The sequence below is a fragment of the Dermacentor variabilis genome, chromosome 10 (genome assembly GCF_050947875.1).
Source record: "Dermacentor variabilis isolate Ectoservices chromosome 10, ASM5094787v1, whole genome shotgun sequence".
NCBI classification, from domain to species: Eukaryota; Metazoa; Arthropoda; class Arachnida; order Ixodida; family Ixodidae; genus Dermacentor; species Dermacentor variabilis.
Window position 1 is genome coordinate 4846620 of NC_134577.1, and position 23059 is coordinate 4869678.

The 23059-nt window shown below is 46.1% G+C and overlaps 1 protein-coding gene and 1 long non-coding RNA gene across 6 annotated transcripts in view; both read right to left on the minus strand.

Moving 5' to 3' along the window:
* Positions 1–20258, minus strand: part of LOC142559752 (snRNA-activating protein complex subunit 4-like) — a 213149-nt gene extending 192891 nt beyond the window's left edge. The window contains exons 1-2 of one of the 5 annotated variants that reach the window (XM_075671366.1): positions 19807–20258; positions 14773–14890 (exon numbers count right to left, since the gene is read on the minus strand). In XM_075671366.1, the coding sequence (XP_075527481.1) occupies positions 14773–14890; positions 19807–20011 (323 nt within the window). In that variant the 5' untranslated portion in view covers positions 20012–20258. Of the gene's footprint in view, positions 1–12779; positions 13003–14772; positions 14892–19806 lie in introns of those variants that run through there. The other 4 variants (XM_075671365.1, XM_075671363.1, XM_075671364.1 and 1 more) reach the window with 4 other exon arrangements.
* LOC142559756 (uncharacterized) lies at positions 9402–12773 on the minus strand. The gene is made up of 2 exons (XR_012823238.1): positions 11066–12773; positions 9402–9950 (listed from the first exon to the last, which is right to left on the minus strand). It is a non-coding gene; the product is annotated as an uncharacterized LOC142559756 (long non-coding RNA).
* Positions 20259–23059: the final 2801 nt, after the last annotated feature.

Below are 23059 nucleotides of genomic sequence, written 5' to 3' on the forward strand. Positions count from 1 at the left end.
TTCTCTAATGTCGTCGAGGTTATGTAGAAGTCCTCGTACATTTCACTGTAGTATTTGTGTTTCCACTTTGATAAATAAGTTTGGTGCTGTGTGTTTAAGAAACGGATTAGTTCACAGGCGCTTTGAAGGCGCCGTGACGGGAGTTTTATCTCTTTTGGAGCGATCGAGAGGGCCTCGCCGGTCCTTAGGCGCTGGTGGCGCCGTGTGGCTGGTGGATGTGTCCATCGCCTCTTGCGAGGCGCTGGACGAGCGCTCTTCCGAGCGCTTTGTTTGGCGTGAAGGCCTCGGCACGTTGGACGAGGCCTTTGGGGTCACCTGCTCAGAGGTAGACGGCCCCGTCTGCTGGGTTGGCGTAGCAGCACTAGCTGCATCCGCCGGGGGGCGGATGGCGTCGCTGCCGCCTCACTGGGTGTGGGTCGGACAGCCGCCGGAGACCGTTGTGGCGCTGCCCCTTGACGCGCCACATCGGCAAATGGGTTTTTGGGCAGGTAAGATACCAGCCTGCGTGCCTCCTTGAGAGATATGTTTTCTTTGACTTTGATTGTCACAATTTCTTTCTCTTTTTTCCAGGAGGGGCATGACCGCGAGTATGCGGCGTGCTCCCCTTCACAGTTTACACAATGGAGAGTGTTCTCGCAAGCTTCAGAAGTATGTTCGTGGGCACTGTACTTCGCACAGGTTTGACGGCCTCGGCAGCTCTGCGAACTGTGGTCAAAACATTGGCATTTGAAACATCTGAGGGGATTTGGCACATATGGCCTAACACGGAGCTTGATGTACCCGGCTTCTACAGACTCGGGCAGAATACTTGAGCCGAAAGTCAGTATAAGGTGTCTGGTCTTGATTTCATTACTGTCCCGCCTGAGCTTTATTCTTATAACATTGATAACATTCTGGTCACTGAAGCCCTAAAAGAGTTCATCCTCAGTGACCTCCAGCAAGTCATCCGAGACAACACCGCGGCTTGTGTTCATCGTACGGTGCGGGGTTACAATTACTTGGGTTTCCCCAAATGACACTAGTATTGTCAATTTCTCATAATGTTTCTGATTGCTGAGCTCCAAGAGGAGATCACCGCTTGCCATCCTCGCCGCCTTATAACCTGGGCCAAAGACTTCAGTGAGTTTCTTAGAAACAAGGAATGGCGAGATTGTTCGCACTGGTTTAGCTGGTTTTTCAGAGTGGATCACATGAAAACGAGGGAAAGATTCTTTTTGCGGACCAAAAAACTGGAATACTTCATCGGTGCACCCTCTTTTCTGAGGGCGATCAGGAAGCAGAGGGAAGGAGGTTGCCATAAAGGAATCGAATTTTCGGCAATAGCGCCAGCCACCCACCGTGGAGCCCTACAAAGGGACGTTACAGGGACTGTAAAAACAGGTCCTGCAAACGCCAGCTGTACGTTATCACTATAACCAAATATGAGATAACCTAGGTTGGTTATTCACACAATGTTAACCCTTGCTGCCTGGAAAAATTGGAAGTAAGCGGAAGCTAGGAGAAGACAGGAAAGATGAAAAGTAAGAGAAAGACGAAGGTTGGAGGGAGAGGGAGAAGCAGGAAAAGGCAACTACCGATTTCCCCCGGGTGGGTCAGTCCGGGGGTGCCGTCTACGTGAAGCAGAGGCCAAAGAGGTATGTTGCCTCCGCCGGGGGGCCTTAAAGGTCCTAACACCCGGCATCGGCTCAACCTCCAGGATCCCCCTTTCCCCGCACGCGGCTAAGCCGCACACGGCTACACGCGGGAGGGTCCAACCCTCGTGTGCTCAGGTACGTGGTGTCGCAACACACCAAACGCCTGCTAATGCAGACACCCCTGCGGGGGAGATTAAAAAGAGTATCAATATAACGTCACTAAGGTAATCTCGGGTCATTTGGGTATTCACTGCCGAGATTGTTCCTGCAAGCCCATGTTTGAAAGCACTTCCATTTTGTATAAGGCTCATAGCAGGATGATGAGGGAGATTGTAGAGGCCTACGAGATAGCAAAATTGGAGCAAAAGTGCGTAAGCATGCCTTCGGTGTCACTATCAGAAAAGGAGATAAGATTCCTTGGTTTATCTTTGTGACCATTGTAGTACATGTTTTTTCCCTTGCCTTGCACACGTGTTCGGTTCAATGAAATGCACTACTCAATGTTCTTTTTTGCTGTTACGTTTGTTTCCACTCGCACGGTATATATTTATCGATGCGTGCGAAATAAAATCTATAGTTCAAAGTGAAGCGCTGTGTCTGTGTATCTGTTTCTTTTTTCGTCCTCGTCCAGTCGCGCTTATACACACTAATTGTGGCCATGTTGTCCCTGCAAACTTCTTAATTTCATCCGCCCACCTAACTTTCTGCCGGCCCCTGCTACGCTTCTTTTCTTTTGGAATCCAGTCCATAACCCTTAATGACCATCGGTTATCTTCCCTCCCTATTATATGTCCTGCCCATGCCCATTTCTTTTTCTTGATTACAACTAAGATGTCATTCACTCTCGTTTGCTCCCTCACCCAATCTACCCCTGTACGAGCATGCAAGTAAGAATAATCACTGGGATGAGACGATCATGCTGGCAAACACATTATTTTATCTCAAAGGAACAGCGAAGGTATGGTTTGAGAATAACAAAGATGAAATTGGGAGCCGGCATGCATAAAAGGAAAAGATGTGTTCCTTGTTCGGCAAGTCTGCAGGTAGAAAGGCAGCAGCAAAGAAGGAGCTGGAATCTCATGCGCAGATGGCGGCAGAGTCATGCCTGACTTATATACAGGACATGCTTGCTCTTAGCCTCAAAGCTGGCGACAGCATGACGGAGTCTGAGAAAGTGGGCCACATATTAAAGGGCATAGCAGATGATGCCTTCTATCTGCTAATTTGCAAGGACTGCGACACCGTCACTGCCATCATCCAAGAGTGCAAGCGCTTTCAGGCCGCGAAAAGTCGACGCATTGCCCATCATTTCGCTCGACTTCCGAACATGGCAGCAACGTGGTTGTGCGAAGACCTACCTGAGCCATCGGCGCTGCTCACCGTAGAACACATGAAGAAGATCATCCGACATGAACTTGATGCTGTGTCTCCTGCGTCTACGTGCTGCCGTGCCTGTGACCATAGCTCCAAGGTGGTGTCACTAGTCCAAGCTGTCATTCATTAGGAGCGCTCCAATGCTGGCCTGGACTCTGTGTGCGCTGCAGCTCCTTACCATTCAATCGACCGCCGTCCTGAACTTTCGCATGCCCAAGGTCAAAGGCTGCCATTCCGTACTCACAATCCAGCGGAGTGGAGGACTGCTGATGAGCGTCCCATTTGTTTCAATTGCCGTCGTATTGGACACGTGGCCCGCCATTGTAAAGGCCGGTGGTATTGGTATCAGGTGCCCTATGGATACAACCGCCACCCTGACATGGATCATGGCCAATTTCAGCTCTACCGAGAGCCTCCTCAAACCACCGGCGACGACGCTCCCTCCATATCATCGTTCACCATCCCCACATGGTCACCAGTCCCGTTCGCCGTTGTCTCGTCGCCAATCATCTCACTCGCCCCAATTCCACCGCCCTACGTCGCGGATTGAACGACTCCCTTGGGAAAACTAGACGATGCAGCTCCCAGAGGTGATGGATGGATGGAGTAACTTTATAGAAAGGTCCTGCGAGCTACGGGGCGCAAGGTCCCATAGAGCGGGCTACTCCCACGTTGGGACCGGGAGTTGTAACTCCCTGGCCGCATCGTGGGCTCGCTGGACGGCCCAGAGCTGCTCCGCCAGGTCCGTGCTGCGTAATGCGTCTTGTAGCCTGGCGGAGTCTTGATCCTTGTTTGCGTGGGTCCGACCACACGGCCAGAGCAAGTGATGTACGTCTAGTGTTCTATGGCAATTTTCGCAATATGATGTTTTGTATAGGTCAGGCATGTAGTGGTGGAGTCTGTTCTGCGTGGGGTACGTGTTTGTGATGCTGCATTGACAACTCACCTGCCAAATCCTCTGACCACACTGCAAACCAGAAGGAACCTGACAGATGTTAAACTGCATGACACAAATGTTGTTGCTCTAGTGCATACAGGGGCTCAGATATAAGTGATGAATTCGAAGCTTCGTCGCCACCTGAACAAGGTCCTAACACCACCCACAGTACCGTTCATTCGCGTCACTGTTGGCGGAACGTTTCCTGAACTAGGGATGTGCTCTGCTCGAATAAGTGTTGCTGACCGATCCACAGGCATACTACTTGCCATGCTCGAGAAATGCTCCATTGAACTCACCCTCGGTATGGATTTTCTGTCAGCCCATTCTGCTCTTATTTACTGCGGAACCGGCTTGCTTCAGCTAGACCTACGGTGCTACTATGACGCTCCTATTGCACGCCAACCACGATTCTGCTCCGTGGATTACGTTCGTTTACCTCCTCAAGCTGTTATATATGTGAACTTATGGTCTTTTTCTCCCATTCCCAATGGCGATTACATCTTGACCCCGATCGTTGACATCTAATTCACCAAAAACTATGCTCTTCCTTACACCTTTATTAGAGTTACGGATAATCGAACGTCTCAAACCATATTGAGCTTTAGCTGGTGCATGCAACTTATCCCAGGTGGCATGACTCTAGCCCACATCTCTTCTATCGATGAGTGTGCCGTTCCTGCAATCGTCACCGATGCTTCTTTGTCCTCTGCCCTTTCCACTTCCTCACATAATCTTGTCGATGACAATATTGACAAGATGATAGCGCTTGACCTCCTTCCTGCTCAGACAGCCGATATGCGGTGCATATTGAGGTCCTACCACGACTTCTTTGACTTTAATGACCGTCCCTTGGGATAGACATCTGTGGTCACTCATAAGATCAATACTGGGCGACGTCATCCCAATCAGTCCTTATCGAGTGTCCTATGCCGAGCGAGAAGTGATACAGCGTGAAGTCGACAAGATGCTCACCAAGGACGTCACTGAACCTTTATGCAGTCCATGGGCATCATTGGTCGTCCTAGTCAAGAAGATGGCAGCTGGCACTTCTGCGTAGACTACCACCACTTAAACAAAGTAACGTGCAAGGACGTCTGCCCCCTGCCGTGGATCGATGACAGTCTCGACTGTCTACACGGCTTTGCCTACTTCTCTTCTATCGACGTGAGGTCAGGATACTGGCAGACATCAGTCGATGATCAAGACCAAGAAAAGATGGCACTTGTTATGCCCAATGGGCTTTACCAGTTTAAGGTAATGCTGTTTGGACTGTGTGAGACCCCAGTCACATTTGAAAAGATGATGGACTCCCTCCTTCATGGATACAAATGATCAACATGCCTTGGTTATTTTGACGATGTCATCGTCTTCTCACCGACATTGGAAAGCCACCTTAGCCGCTTGTCGGCAGTTCTTGAAGTTTTCCGGCAAGCAGGCCTTCAGTTCCACTCTGCCAAATGCCGTGTTGGCTGCCGCGAAATCACTGTGCTTTGCCTCCTTGTGAGTGCCAAAGGCGTGCAACCTCACCCAGAAAAAATTTGCGTTGTCAAAAGACTTCCCTATGAAACATTCCACTAAAGACATACGGAGCTTTGTTGGCTTGTGCTCCTATTTTCGACATTTTGTCAAGAACTTCGCCGACGTTGCCCGTCCACTCATGCAACTTTTGAAGAACGAAACGACTTTTTCTTGGGGTCCTGAACAGGCCACTATGTTTCACACGCTCACAACTTTACTTACGTCACCACCCATCTTGGCCCATTTTGACCCATCAGCCCCCACTGAACTTCGCACCTATGCCAGTGGACATGGCATCAGCGCTGTTCTTGCCCAGCAGCAACAAGGACGAGACCACGTCACCGTCTATGCCATTCACCTTCTTTCCTCTTCAGAGTGCAAATTTTCTATCACTGAGCGCGAGTGCCTCGCACTGGTTTGGGCTGTCGGCAAGTTTCGAGCATACTTGTTCGACCACACGTTTTTGGTCATCACAGACCACCATAGACTTTGCTGGTTGTCTTCCCTGAAAGATCCTACTGGACTTGGACGCTGGGAATGAAACTGCAAGAATACAGCTTTGGCGTCACTTACAAGTCTGGCGGACTGCATCAGGATGCGGACTGCCTATCCTGTCATTCTGTAGATCCTCCACACTTGTCAGCGCACGATTTGGATGCCTGTGTCTTCGCGATATCCGATTTAACTGACATAGGCAGCGAACAATTCTGTGATGCCAATTTGCGGTCAATTGTTCACCGTCTACGCTCTCATCACTCTGTCTCGTCCCTGCAATTATTTGTGCTTCGTGACGGAATCTTATACAGATGCAATGCCAGCTCCGATGGCCCAGAGCTTCTACTGGTTGTTCCCGAAACACTCCGTTCCACTGTTCTCGAACAGCTTCATGGCACTCCAACCGCTGGACACATAGGACCAACTCGCACGTATGATCGCGTTCGGCATCGGTTCTTCTGGCCAGGCCTCCAGCGCTCTGTGCACCGATATGTTGCTGCTTGCAAGTCTTGCCAGCGCCACAAGCATCCATCCTTGTCGCCAGCCGGTCCTCTTCAGCCCATAGACATTCCCAGAGTCCTGTTCTACCCTGTCGGCCTTGTTATCATCGGGTCATTTCCAACATCTCTGACTGAAAACAGGTGGATTGCCGTAGCTATGGACTACGCAACAAAATACGCTATCATGCAAGCACTGCTGACAAGCTGTGCCACTGAGATTGCAGAATTTCTACTCTACGACGTTATTCTTCACCGCAGCGCTCCTCGACAGCTACTGACCAACCGTGGTCGCTCATTTGTCCCAAGTTGTCAACGACATTCTTCGTTAGTGTTCCATACGTCACAAGCTAACCACTGCCTACAATCCGCAAACCAATGGGCTTACCAAGCGCCTCAACCGCACGCTGACCACAATGCTCTCCATGTACATTTCCTCAGACCACCGTGACTGGGACAGCACCTTGTCTTATGTGACATTTGCCTACAAGTCGTAGCGTCATGACACCGCTGGCTATTCTCCCTTTTATCTCTTGTATGGCCGCCATCCCACATTGCCCTTCGAGACTCTTTTATCATCAACTGTGCACACTGTTACAGACTACGGCCACGATGCAGCTTCTCGGGCTGCAACGGCTCGCCAGATTGCAAGGGATCGTCTTTGTGCCTCCCAGCTGTCCCAGAAGGCCTGCTACGATCGCCATCACAGAGTCAATTACTCTCCTGGCTCTTTGGTCCTCCTCTGGACGCCTTGCTGCCATGTTGGCTTGTCGTCTAAGCTTCTTTCTCGCTACTATGGGCCTTACAAGGTCCTACCCAGATCACTGACATCACGTACGAGATCGCTCCATTGGACAGTCAATCATCTGCCGCTTCCACGACAGATTTCGTGCACATCTCCCGGCTTAAGCCTTATGTTGCCGGACACGATCCTAATGCTCCTTAAGCGCTGGGACAGCACTCTTACCAGCAGGGGTTCTATGTTACGCACTATTCTTGTGCACTGAAGCATGCATCCTGCCGAGCATGGAAGAATGCGCCAGAAAGACAGTGAAGACGATGATCCAAGTAGCGTTCGTGTTGTTGTTCTGCCATCTAGCCTGCAGCCATCTCTTTCTATATAAATTTTGTAAATATAATTTCCTATTCCTTTTGGCTACTCTCATCCCCATGGCAATATCATGCCCTTCAGAGTTAAAAATGTGGCCACATTCCAACCAGGAGAGACTGTTCTGACCAGGTGACGTGCTGTAGTTGACAAACTGTGTGAAAAATATAAAGTGTCATGCATTCAGTGCGATAAAAGACATAGTGGGAACACCACAGGTATGTGCGCTAGAGGCCTCTCAATGTTGTTGCCTCACTAAGAATGCATCCTGTCGTTCTCTCAAACTTTAAGAAAGCCTATAGGTAATTTAAGGTTTAAAAACACACTGCCTCAGAAGACTAAGCTGCCAATTAATTTTCCTCTGTTCAAATCGCACATAACACATTGTCACTTGGTCTGGGAAACGATATTCTCAAATATTAACAAATTAATAATGTTGCAACAAGGTGTGCTAAAGGCTACTGGGAATGTAGTACCTTCTTTGACTCCCTCAGTACTGCTATACTCAAATCTGTGTGTCAAATCTGTTATTCTTTGCTTTTATAAGTTGCCAATCAACAAAAAATTACCTTTTTATATGAAACTGCTAACCTATTCCTCTGTCAGACGGCAAATCTAATGCCATTTCAAAGGAATGACATTTGTTGAAGTTAAAAGGTCCCTGAAACGGTTCGGCCAAATTTTGTAGATGTGCAGGGTACAGCTACAGTAAAACATTCGTGCCACAATTTAAGTTAAGCATCTTATGTTAAGAGAGCTACAGATGATTACAAGTTACCCTCACCATAGCCATGCTTTTTCCACTCAACTTGTTCACCAAGTGATAGGGGATAAGCTCTGCCTTCAGTGGCTCTGCATCATGATGTGAACTCGTGTCATCTACTTCTGGTTGTCTTGGCAGCATGCGAAGATTCTCCAACATTTTTTAACCTCTCTTGACCTCCTCTTCTCCTTTCTTAACCAAGTCTCTACAAATTACACCAGCTTTGTTCTTTGTTTGCTTTCTTGATGAACCCAAACGGATCTCAGTACTGCAGTCCAGCGATGAAGATATCAATATGAGTCTCAAATTTTTGATAATGTCTATTGATGTTATTGGCGATATAACACTGTGCTAACTGAAATGCTGATATGTGGATGTTTACACTTTCGTGGCCACGGGAAAATCGGTAGTTTTCGGGTGGTCTAGGAAAAATTTCTTGCCACAGGAGATAATTGATATTAAAGTGTATGGTATCAAAGTGCAGAGCAAGCAATTACCTTTCCAATGTTATTAATTTCAAACAGCACATTTATTAAAAATAGTATGACAAAATTTTGAATATAAAAAAATTGTAACTGAAATGAAAAAGGTTGATAAAAACATCAATGCTGCTTTGCGCAAAATAAAACTAAAAAAATTCGAAATGCACATTTTGAATACAAGGGCCACATGCAATAATCCTGCCAAATATATATGTATATAAAACTTTTTTAGATACATAGGAACGCGTTAGCCCTAGTGAACCACCATGCGGCATTCCGGAGTGCGATGCCAAAATCCACTACTGGCCATCTTTGTGCACAAAAGTCCACTCTCTACATGGCTGCTGGTCACTAATTTTTGTCCCCTTGGAGATAAGAACTACTCTGACCTTTAGAACACGCTGGATATACTTAAATCAATGCGTGACAGCGATGAAACGGTCCAAGATGAAAGCAAAAATTACCGGTGGATGCCTGCTGACATCCGAAGCAGTTTGACGCATTTTCACCATCCGGACTAAAGTCTTGTCGTGTGTCAGCAATCTCGCAGGCGTGCGAATGTTACGAGAGATGAGGCTTGGAGGCGCAGGGCAGCACAGCAAACAGATTTTTTTTCACTCAAAACTCGATAGAGTAAAGAAAAAACTCAATGAAGGAATGGTAACCCTTATGTAACACAAACATGTCCTTATCCCCGTCTACGATAGTCCTTGGCGTTTTCTATGTGAAAGTCAAGCAACCCTAGCCTATGGCTGCGACGCTATCAGAAAGGAGCGTTCTTATAGACTTTTGTCGTGGCACTTCTATGTCCGATGTGCGTCGGATCTTCATTATAGTCGGTGCTCTCGCCGACTCCGTAAACATTGCTCCTTTGGTGTTGGCCAGTCAACTCGTCCATCCCTGATGCCTGTGTCCCAAACTCCGTCGGTGACATGGCACCCCAGCCTTACTGGTTAGGCATAACTCCGGGTTCCACTGCTACTTCTTTTTTGAGTGCCGACGAGATGCCCCGGAGACTATCGTATGTGCTGGTCTGCCTCTGAAGGGGGATCCTTCCTGGAGTGCCCGGCACTGCCATGAGAGGCTCCAGCAGGTCCAAGAAGCTTTACTCGAATGTCGCCGAGGTCGACGGCCACACCCTGCATCACCAGCTTTACAGGCTTGACCAAACCTATATGGCTCCCGTTGCCAGTGTGATGCTGATGCTACAACCTTTTCACATTTTATTTATTTAGAAGACAACTCACTATACATACAAATACTTCTTATGAAAACTGTGACCTTGCATTTCCTTTTGTAAGAAAAAAAGCATCAACGAAATGAAAATACTGATCATATATATGGCAAACTTTCATCTACAAAATCTACACTACAGCACAAGAACTGTCCAAAAAGCCAAAGCAATAACAATAAACAGACTCTCTTGGGTGAGCTCATTGACGACGCCGTCCACCGTAACTCTGAAAGTTTGGTCAATGAAAATCTCCTTAAAGTGCTTCTCGCAGACAACACATGTTGGAGTCAACTTCCACTCCCCCCTCCCTCTTTTGATTAGCCCCTCCCATACTGTAAGCTGAGCAATGTCCAACAGCACGCTGCACAGATACTTTTTCCGAGTTTGACTGGTAGTCCCCATAGCATGCATGCTTCATTATGGCCGCATTTCTCTTCCCCGTTGCTGATTGACACCGTCTGTTCACTGTTTTCTCTGATTACCATAACACTTGATTTTTTTAATGATAAATTTCAGACCTAAATTGTTGCCTTCCCGTCCACAGATATTAGCCAGACGTTGTATATGTATCACTTTGCTTGTTAGCTAGCAACACAATGTCATCTGCATAAAGCAAACCTGGAAGCTGCTGCTGAACTAATGTACCCGTCTGTTTGTATGAGAAACTACACCCAATATTACTTTCCTCTAGCGCTATTTCTGTCCTCAACATGTACAGCATAAACAGCAGTGGGGTTAAAGGGCACCTCCGTCTCAGTTCCTTGCTGATATCAACTTTCTCCTTGCTCCTCCTCTCTTCCCATTTAACGCAAATGGTATTTTTTAGGTAAATCTCTCTCAAAAGCTGCATACAATCGTCACCCAAGACTTCCCTTTCCAGAATATCCCACAAGATGTTGCGGTCTAGATTGTCATACGCTCCTGTAATGTCTAATAAGGCCGGATATAATGGTCTCCTTTCTATTCTGGATATTTCAATACACTGAGTAAGGACAAGTAAGTTATCATCCAAACACCTACCTATTTTGAAGCCATTCTCAAGTTCTCCCACAATGCCATTTTTCTCTGCCCATGCTTCTGCTTTAACCCTTTCAGACGCCACTTTATGCCGTTGATTGAAAAATTGCTTTCACCACATCTCTTGCATCTTCAGAATCGTAGAAAGTGTACAGCTGAAGAAAATATTAAGAATTTTCAATTGTTTAGCGAGTTTTGTCAAGTTTACAAAATTTCGACTCCATGCGAAAACTCACTGCAGGAACACAAAATATGAGAACATGTACTATTTCGTGTTTTGAAAAGCTTGAAAAGCACTTATCCAGCCACTAGAAAATTATGCCTGGTGCATGACATTGTAAAAAACAATGAAAGAAGTGAACCCGCTACATACAACATACTGACACAGAGTAAAAACACCCAACCGTCTACCTTCCCACTCATTTTGCTAAAACATTCTGCACGTTATTCAAAATTGCAGCATAGTTCCAATAATAAGTGTTTCAAGATGTATCAAACACATTTTAAATACCATTACTTTCATCAGTGCTTTTGCTATTGATGCACTCTCCTGCTGTGCACAATTGTGTAGACAGCGTCACAAAGGGTTAATTTGATTGCCTGCATTGCTAGCCTGTATATTACCGGTACAATGGTCAACGGTCTATACTAGAGAATTCTATCTTTCTCCCCCTTACCTTAATAAATTAAGTTCATTCTACTTTATCGCCAAATGTCTGGTTTTTTCCACTGCTTTCACCAGAGCTTCCTTACTTTTTGGTCCTAGTTCATTAATCAGCCTAACAGGAGCCCTGTGGCGGTGTGCTTAGGAATTTTCTCTTCGGCTTTCTTCCAGTTGAAATTTGTCAGCACCAGCTCCTTTTCCATCTGGTAAATTTCTCTTTTCTTCTTCAAATACAACCACGTCGTTGCCTTGGAAAGATACGCCCATTACTTTTCGGATGTAATTTGATGCCGCTTCCCTTCTAGTTTGTTTCCATCTTTGTCTAGGATATGTTGTTGTATTGTTGTTGACTTCCTGCATAATCATTTTTACGTGGTTCCAAAATATCCTACGTGCGACCTACTTTTTTTTCACATATTTTTGACAACCAGCGTTCACTTTCACATTTCATCTTTGCTTGCACCGGTATTTGAACCATAGACTTTTACTCCCGGTATGTTTCCCATTTACTAGACACTTCATCACCTGCCTGTGCTCTTGGGATGCTTTTTGCTGTTGGGCGATCGCTTCTCGTACCTACCTGTTCCACCAGCTTTTCGGTTTCTTTTTCCTTTCCAACGAACATGTTTATCTTTCCGTATTTCCATCATTATTACACTTAAAAGCTCACTATATTTCCACTCTTTACTTGGCCATTTGCAAAGTTCTTCCTTGGCTCTTGTGACTATATTTGTTATTTGTTCAGAGTTCAAATTTGGACTGGCCATATTGCACTCCTTTCTCTCTTTCCCAACTACATATCCCATCTTCAAAATGATGCGTTTATGGTCACTCCCTATGCTGCTATACCTTTCCTAGTCAATGACCATTTCTCTCAAATTATCATGAATTTTTTCTGTCATCAGACAGTTATCAATGGTTGATTGCCAGTTTCTCACTTCCCACGTCATCTGCCCTTCACACTTAGGCCCTGTATTCACGATGCCCTGTATACCACAACGACACAAAGCGCCCCTGATGGCCAAAGTTAGAAGGCAGCACTAGCATGGTTACCTTCTCCTATTGGAAGAACCCGCCGCTCGCCAGTGTTACGATCGGCCTGCAGGGGTGGCGTCCTTCAGAGAACTGGCGACGCCAGCTAGGTTAACCGACCATGCACCTCCTTCAGAGAACTGGCGACGCCAGCAACGTTAACCAACCATGCACTTGCTTCGGAGAACTGGAGACCACAGCAAAGTTAATCAACCATGCGCCTCCTTCGTCAAGTCGACGGCGCCTGCAAGTCAAGCCATGTTTGGCAGACCGTGTATTGTTACCTGGTTCGCTGTCACCTTCATGGTCTATTTGCAGCAAGAGAGCTTCTCGGAAAAAGGTGTTTTGCGGCGCAGTTTACCTCGGGCCACAGGATTCGTCACAGTCTGCTGACACTCGTGACGGCTACCTGAGAAGTCAGCTCTGGAATTAAGAGGCGCCAGCTGGGATTAAGCGTGACAACCTGGCTACGAAGACCCGTTCAACACGGTGGGTTCTGGGAAACTAAAGTGCATACATGGGTGTGTGAGCCCTCCCCCTCAAAGGCGAGTCGACTACACCTCCAACAACTGTGAACAGTCCGATTGGGTGAAGGTTGAACAGCAGTTCTCACTCACCTAGGGATCTAGGGAGGACAGAGTGTTTTTAAGCAGCTGTGTGCTCAACAAGCGATGTGCTTGGTGCTTGGAGCTCGTGTGCTGTGTGCTTCGTCTTGCGTGCTCCATTTGGGAGTCATGCTAGACTGTTGAAACGTATCTCATGTTTTAATGCAAATATTGTAAATAAATCCCGTACTCCTAGTCCTCAATGAGAGCAAGTTCCTCCCTACAACCACGTCACAAGCGTGAGTGAGTTGGACGATGGCATGGGCCAGCTAACACTTATTTCATACCCGACTACAACCCGTACAACTGGTAGCCAGCGATGAGAAGTCCCTTCCTTCAACATCTAAACCTTACAACTGGTTGCCAGCGATGGGATTGTCCACCAAACTCTCACACCACACTAGCAAGTACATTCTAGGCACTATAACAGGCACGTCTGCTACCTCTGTTGAAAAAGAACGAGAATGGCAGTTGCATGTCATCACTGCTCTGGCGTGTATGTGGGCTCCTAATATCCACATTGACAGGGCATGCCATAGCAAATTACACTTTTGTATTTACGTTTAATCAATTGAAGTGGTGTGCTCCAGTGTAAACAAACATGACTGCCACAGCCAAAGACAGCCATCTGTTCACTAGATTGAGAGTAGCTTTCTGTAATTACGCTCTAAGATGGGGCGAACTCATTAGCTTGGAAATGCTGTGTTCAACCAATGTCATTACGTTTCACCATGTGACAGCAAACAAATGGCATTATGAGTGAACGTAATTCATTGTAAATGACAGTACATTTGCTGTGCGACAGGGGTATTCCATGGAAAGCTAGCCAACTAGTACATATCCCATCATGAATTCTGGTATGTCCGTCGGCTGCACACTAATTATGGGCATTGAAATACACTCTTTCTTCAACTCTATATAATCATAGTTCAAGCTATTCTTCTATCATAACTCTTTTATTAAAAACCTTCAGGAAAAATTTTAGCGATGCCTTTCTACAGCACCACAGTAGTATTTTTTTTATTTTATGTTTATTTTGGGAATTCATGTAGTCATATTGGCTGAAAGTACAGTTTGCGATATACTTGTTAATTATCCATATGTATGCCACTGCCCAATATACCTTAGCGAGCTTTGTCAAACCATGATACAGTGGCTTTTTTTTTTTTTTTAATTTCTTCAGCCATGCAATGTACATATCGGGAACATATAAAGGCTCAGAAGAGCTTTAGTGAGTGTTTCACATGCAGTCACAGACCCACATTTTCCTCATGCTAGTACCCAAACACAGCGGATACGATGACGTCGGTGCAAAGCATCTATTAAGACGTTATGCACTATGTTGTGGCTTACACACACAACTAAGCATACAGCTCTCCACTATGACCAGACTGGTGCCCAAACTGTACCTGTTCTTCTCAAGCCTTTCTGCCAACTCGCCGATGGCACTCTCCAGCAATGCCCGGTAGGCACGATTAAGGGCCAAGCAGTTTTCCAGATCAGCTGGCATCTCAGCAAGGCTCGACCCTAGGAAAAGCAGAAAGGTATGCTGCTGGTGAGGAACACAAGCAGAGCTGGCCCAGCAGCGTCTCCACAAAAACATCACTAGCATTATCTTGCTTGCCTCTTGTGTCAACCATACTGCTCATTCCTGCACTCAAGCATCCATGACTGTGTCAGCAAAGCACGTAAGCTACAATTTACAAAGAATTGTTACAATGATGTGCTGACTAGTGCTTATTCTATCACTAAGGATGACTCAAAACCTCTGTAGGCCACAACAGTCATACCCCGATAGGGGGCATAGTGCAAAAATGTTTGCGTACAGTGATTTTTAAAAATTATGGGGTTTTACGTGCCAAAACCACAATCTGATTATGAGGTATGCTGTAAAGGGGACTCCCCGAAAATTTGGACCACCTGGGGTTCTTTACTGTGCACCTAAATCTAAGTATGCGGGTGTCTTTGCATTTCACCCCCATCGAGATGCGGCCGCTGTGGCCGGGATTCGGTCCCGCGATCTCGTGCTTAGCAGCCCAACACCAGAGCCACTAAGCAACCACGGCGGGTTACTGTGATATGCATGCACATTAAAGAACCTGAGGGGTTCTTCAACATGCATCCTTGCCACATGTGCATTATTGTCTAGTGATGTATCTTATTGCGAAAGCAAACATACAGCAGTCACCAACACTTGGAGGGTTAAGCTTGTTTCATATCTTAGAAAGCTACTGGTTTGGGCTAGCTGGTAAGAATTTATGATAAATGTTCCAAAAGGACTTCTTGGACAAGTTGGTGCTTACCTTTTCTAGGTATACTTGATTGTGGCGCGAAATACATCTCATGAAAAGGGACAGAATAAAGAAGGCAGTTGGTGCTTATTTAGCGCCACAATCAAGTATACCTAGGAAATGATAAATGTTATTTGCACACCACTTGAAATGAGGACTAGGAAGAAATAGACACAAGCACGAACTTTAGCTGGTTTTAATGGTCAAACTTCTTTTTGTCACACTTCTGTAAGTACCATATTTTCCAGTCTATAATTTGAACCTTTGTATAAGTCACACCCCCCTCAAAACGGCAGTTTTTCCGGAAAAAAAAATGTATATAAGTTGCGCCAGTGTATACGACGCATCTGTTCATTCAGTACGCGATTTAAAAGTATAAAGTGACTTTTCACTTTGTGAATGCGAGTCACACACAAGCAATGATATGGACACTCCAGGCACATTTCTGCTGTCATGGTCGCCACAATATTCCATACAAAATCCAAGGGTGATAACATTGTCTCCGCATGCTTTGTGCGGTATGTGCGAGTGAAAGCGTGCAACGGTGAGCCAAATCGCGCACAAGGAAGGAAAGCGGGAAGGCAGAGCGGGATTGAGGAGAGGAAGGGGGGGTGGGTGCTTGCATTAAGGTAGCAACTGCATATTTTTTGCATCGGCACATGCCATATCTTGAAAGTCATCTACAGATGCGATGACTTTGGAGTCCGTTGACTCATGGTCGACCTGCCATCACTTGCGTTACTGCATCGTCCTTGTCACACAGCGCTCAGAAACTCGACCATGAGGAGAACCCAGCACCTCTATAGCATGCACACAACCCGTAGCAACTGCCAGAGGAGGTCAACCCAGCAAGCTTCGCATGACCATAGCATCCAATCCGATTTCGATGGCAGTTTTTTCGAAAAAAAACAAACAAAACTTGCATAAGTTGCACTGGTGTATAAGACGCACCGGCAACAAATACAGAAAAAAAATTAGACTTGCAGACCAGAAATTATGGTATAAAACCACTCGACTCCCTACAATTAAAGCCAGTTCAACGTTTGCACTTGTGTCTGTCATTTCCTCGTCTTTGTTTCAAGTGATGTGCAAACAATATTTACTATGAACTGTTTAATATGGTGCAATTTTTACACTGCATTTCTTAAAGCAATTATTTTTGCAAATGCGAACTGCACATTGCAGTTTCACATGCACCAAGTGTAGCAGCTGCTATTTTTGCATATGCGAGCACCTAGCAGAGGACTTAATTATTCTTGACATCAGTTGGCTTTAGTGAAAACAAAGTAAAACTTGGAAACTGTATTCGTGAACGTTATTTTTATGTTTGAGTGCCTTACTTTATCAAAACAAAAATGAAGTAGGCAGGCAGTGAGTGACGTGTCTGCAAGATCCACATTATGATTGGTTCCCTGTCCTTGCGTGTGTGCGTTTTTGCAGAGTTCAGCACTACAAACATTGAAAAATCGCATGCACGAAGGGTCCGACGGCCAATTTACCACAACTGTGAAAATGCAAGCAAATTTTCACCTTTTGAAAGAGGCTTTAGGTGGTCTCTCAAGATGCGCAGCGTGTTTTGCTGCAACAGTTACAAAGCCAAGTGGATGCATACCACACCCTAGTGTTTACACTAGTCAAAGCAGACCGGACAGTTAAATCCAAAGAATATCACACATGTACATGTTTCATACATCCTACCATGGATGTCCTAAGGATATCGCACAAGGACCTTTCTGAAGTGAAGCTTTCTTGGCCTCTTCCTTCAGCGTTTCCACTGCTGCTGCTGCTATTGCTGACTTGCACACAGTGTTGGGAGGTGGTTGAGAACGTGTGTAATGTACAGTCGCGTGCAATATGACCTGCAACACCGGTGCCCGAGGTTAAAGGGGCTCCAAGACTGTACGGCTATGCAGACACAGGGTAAGTTCTAGACACAAACACAGCTTCATTAAGTGGTATTTATTAAACCGCTATTTTGCATGCCAGAGCCACCACGCAGCCCTGGAGCCCTTGGCCCACGAAGAAGGCTGTTGCAAGTCATATTGCACGTGACTGTACATGGCAAGGGCATGGGAGAGGTGTGAATCAGACCTTTCCAACGAACTCCGAGGTTCTCACAACAATGCCCTCTGGAGCTCCTTGGCCGTTTCCACAATACCCTCTCGAATTTCCTGGCCATTAACACAATGCTATCTGAAAGCCTTTAATTACATTTAAGACCCCAGCAAAAGCACTGCAGAAGCTGCAGCACATATCTTTGTACTCATGCACAATAGGGCAGAGGGGAGATAGAGTGGTAGAAATAGGAAACAAGGGAATAACAAAGCCAGCGCCATGACAGAAAGGGTGAATAGGTAAATGCGCTTTGCTAGTGGCAGCTTGCATAGATGGAAGGATCACAAGAGAAGAGAAAGGCCCTGTCAGAAAGCATGCTTCATTTGGGATCTCTTCAATAAAAGAAACGCTACTACTAGGCATGGCAAAAGTAGTGGACAAACAGTAAAAGAATAATAATAATAATAATTCAAATTATGGTACGGCAGAGTTCTGATATTTCTGAAAAATAAATAATGTGCAGGTTTGCCCATGCCGACAACTAACACAGGGTGTGCGGATGCAAAGTTGAATTAAAGCACCATGGCATCAAGACGACATTATGCCAAGTGGTGGTCCAACAAATCAACACTTCAGCCACGATGGCCCAACCTTGCAAAGCTGTGAGGCCATCCTGCATTACGAAAGAGTTGGTAGTCAGTGGGCGCTCGTCTGCCAGGGCACGGGGCATGGCAGCTATTTTTTCTAAGGCTCAATAAAAAGATTTCTCTCTCTCAGCCATGGTGTGACGAGCCATGCGAGGGAATGACAGTGCTAACATTCTCACAAGCTACGGACAATGGCACACAACGCCTCAAGCAAACACGTCTCACTATGTGCTCTGTGTACCACATAGAGAAATGTAAGTGGTGCACACAAGGTAACAATTAACACCACATCATGGCTGTTGTCTGCCGTCAAAATCGCTGCCAAATATTGTCAATGAAAACAAAAGTACAGAAAGCCTTGCTTACATCATTCCCACAGTTCGTGGGATCTTCATAATTTTTTGGCATACAGCTGAATATTTGTCCTACAAGAGGCAATGACTGAGTTTCCCTCTAAGAGAAATGTTTTCTCGCATGTTCAAATTACAATACGAAGCTATCATGTCTGCAGCTCATGTGTACATCCTAGTTTGACAATTTTCTGGAGTAATTTACTCGGAAAAGTCAGTTGCACTCTGCAGAGGGTCTAGAAGAAGGGTGAGTTCACTGCCTTATATACAGTCAAACGCCTTGATAACGAAGCGACTGGGACCTCCGAAATCGTTCGCAATACAGGTCACATTATTATAAAGGTCGTGCAGCGCACCACTCATAATACGACCGGGAAACAATATTCCCTTCGTTACAGAGGTTATTTCGTTGTAGACGCGTTCATTTAGAGACGCTCGACCGTATGTGCTCTTCATTCGTGGGCGCTCTGACCATTGCATCTGTCACACAGCGTGTCCTGCGACCGTAAATAGACGCAATGGCGAACACTGTGCAAAAGGCCCTGACACGTCCGTAAAATGTACGCAGTATGTGCCCATGATTTCACTCGCGGACATGCAAAGGATGACCGCAGGACACGGAAAATGCGGCCAACGGTCATGTGGGGGCCGTCCGTAGGACGTATCCGACACATTCCGAGGATATCTATGTACTAGCAGCGGATGTGCATAACATAACCATAGGATGTCACTATGTTAATTGTCATTGTGACGCTGACAGTCGTATTGCGTGCTGCGTCGCTCCGTGCAGCCTCAGCGTACACTGCGCGAAGAGCTCGAGCGAAACGTTAAACTCAATGCTTCACCTCCGGGCGAAACTGACAATTTCATTATCCATTACTTCAGCGTTTTCTCAATGGCTCCGACGCTGCTCGGACGCCACGCGCCCGATATCACCGATGACGGCGCCGTGCCACTGAGAAAACGCAAAAAAAAAAAAAAAAAGATTGCGTAATGAAATCAATCATTAAAAATACGTTGGCCTGAGTTGGTCAAAATTAATGCAGAGCACTCCACTACGGCGTTCCTCGTAACTCACTGTCTTCAACGCTTTCACGCACCAACAAGCGACTCCTCTTCGGCAGTGCCTGAAGGGCCGCATTGGTCCGGTGAAGTGGCGTTACAGACATCTTCCGCGTAGTCGCTGTTTTCATCCTCGTCGTCATCAGAGCAGCCATCGTCGGACGCGAAGTCCTCGGCCACGACAAGAGGACGTAAATCGTCCGGCAGAACATCGGTAAGCGTCCGTTCACTACCGCTTTCCATAGTGCTTTCGCACAAGCCCTACTCTGGCACAGCTGGCTGTTCAATCATTCAATAACCGTCTCCTTCCGCACCGACATCCAGCAGCTGGACGGTTGTGGCTGCACCACAAAATACAGAACGATGCATCTGCTAGCGTGTACACGCTCTTGCTTGCTTACTTACTACTCATTTGTGGCACTTTGTGGCGCTTACCCACAGACATAGAGTTTCTCACTATAATGAGTATACCTAGAGGCAAATCTGGCGCTGCGATCGTTCAACCATCTAGGTAGGGTGGCTAATCTAGGGAATGATGGGAAGTACAGGCTTCGGATTGGCATGCTATTGACTAGCGAACTAGTCTAAAAGTATTTTTTGGCAGTTTTGGTTTCGCTCCAAGCGCAATTGCTATAACCTGCTGTGGGACAGTGCAACGCAAAGCTCTCTGCCTTTGTACTGTTGCCCGAAGTGGTGATAGCACGCTGGGCCAGCGACTGGGACGATGTTTGTGTCGCGGTGTGGCGTCGAAGCCCTGACGAGAAAGCGGCGGCATCGTAAACGTTGAAAGAACATGTTTTGAGCGTTTGGACCGTGGTTTGTTAAGTGGGTTAAGTTGGCACTGTAGCGTTACTTGCTTTATGAAACTTCACAATAGGAAAAAGAAGGCACTATTGAGACATATACAGTTGTACTTCTAGTGGCTTGACAATCAAATTTTATTGAATGCTTCATTATGCATTGCTCGTTTATGTGCTCATTGAAATGCGTGTTTTAGGTCTTTGAGAACACAAACTTACTTGTGGTAGGAAAAGTTGCTGCTTCCTGGCTGTAGTCTAGTGTCGCAAAATGGGTACGTGCAAAGCCACGCCGTAACGCTTCGGAAGCGGTACGTCAATATAACATATGATGAAGCATACTCGTAGGAGGCCACTTTAGGGTCCTAGCTAGCACTGCAGCAGATGTGCTTAAAAGTACTTGAAGACGTTCAGCAATCATGACAGCTGATGCAGTCCTTCGAGAGAGCGAGAGAGTTCGCAAGTGCCTGTCGTCTGCGAGAAAAGTCTCGCGTTTGCAGCGAGCAGGCGTCGTAGCAGATGACACTTGTAGCATTCCGCTCAAGGGCTCTACACTTTCTCACAATACAACTTTTTTATTTCCATAAATACTTGTTGAGTATTTTTATATAAGTACATGTACGGTTGTTATTGCTGTTGCAAAAATAAATAAATAATTATTCTCTGTGGTTAAATCAGGAACAGAAGCGCACAAGAATGCATACCCTGGTGTGTCCTGGTGTCAAACCATAGTAGGATGGTGTGAAGACCGCGGCGCCGCCGCCATTGCCTAGGGAGGCCCCGCTACGCGTTCCTCCCACTGGGGTAAAATTTGGCGCTTCCGTCGGGGGCGCGGGTAGGGTGGCTAGCGCGGGGGTGCAGTGAGCTTGTCAGTCTCGTAGGCCACGGTGCAGTGCAAAGTAACTCTCGTGGTCGGCATAGTGCAGCTGTATTTTTCTCGCGTTTCCTAAATTTCAATCGCTTCACAACACAGCGAATCTAAGTGGCACAGAATGGGATGACGTGAAGGTCAGAGTGCGTGAGTGCTTCAAGGGCAAGCTTCGAGCGCACGAGGAGCGTGGGGAGATTAAAATCGTCTCCGACGCGATCCTCCTGCTCTCGAGGCCACTGTCCGGCGGGCCTGGTGTTGCTACGGCTCTGGCCTCACTCCGAAAGGAACTTCGGATTCTCCTGCAGCGACGCTGGGACGGCTTGAGGGCCACAGCCTGAGCAGAGCTGTGGGAAATGGAAGCGTGGTGCAGCAGAAACGGCCTACGTAAGCATCTTTCAAGGAAGAACACAACTCTCTTTTCCCTAATAGATCCAAGTGATGGTAGCATAGTCGACTCACCAGATGGAGTTCTTGCACTGGCGAGGCAGTTTTACATGACCTTGTGTGACTCTCCAGTTGCCTCTCCAGCTGTCTTTCCGTTTGCTTCACCAGCTGAGCCGCCACAAGCGTGCGACTCAGCCATAGATGAGGACGAGCTATTTTCGGCCTTGAAGTCTATGAAGCGTAATCGCAGTCCAGGATCCGATGGTCTGACAGTCAAATTTTATGTTAAATTTTGGACACTGTTAGTGAAGCCGTTCATATCACTAGTGAACAGGCTACTCGGTGAAGGGACTTAAGAGGAAGCTTTAGCTCGGGGGCTCCTATCTAAATACATGTAAAAGCAGAATTCGTTTTTCTCGGCAACCACTGCACCAAATTTGACGAGGTTTGTTGCATTTGAAAGAAAAACTTAAGATCTAGTGACTGCTGGTTTCGGATTTTCGATTTAGGTCGTCAATTTTTTATTAAAAATTGGCAAAAATTAGAAATTTTCAAAAAACGAAACTATCAAGTTTACAACTCTGTAACTCAGCAATGAAAATTCATAATACAATTCCGTGAACTGCATCTAATAGTACATCTAAAGCGGACAAAATTGATAGGTTACACATGAATGTCAAAAAATATCGTAAAATGGAAATATAGGTTTTGCAGAACCCTTGTAAACAACGTAACAAATGCACGTAAGATATAAAATGACGTATCGAATTTGTCCGCTTTCAATGATCTGATGGATCTCGCTTACAGAACCACGATATCTGCTCTTGATGCAGAGTTATGAATTTGTAAACTTCATGCTTCTATTTTTTTTCAAACTTTCGAATTTTTGAAAATCTTTTTAACAAAATTCAGGACCTAAATAGAAATTCCGTGACCAACGGTCACTAGAATTTCACTTTCCCTCTCAAATGCAACAAATTTCATTAAAATCGGTCCAGGGGTTATCTCAGAAAAACGTTTTTGCGTTTTTACATGTATTTGAATAGGCCGCGTCGGAGTTGGGCCCGAGCTAAAGCTTCCACATCTCAGAAAAAGGTTTTTGCGTTTTTACATGTATTTGAATAGGCCGGAGGAAGCTTTAGCTCGGGCCCAACTCCGACGCGGCCTATTCAAATACATGTAAAAACGCAAAAACGTTTTTCTGAGATAACCCCTGGACCGATTTTGATGAAATTTGTT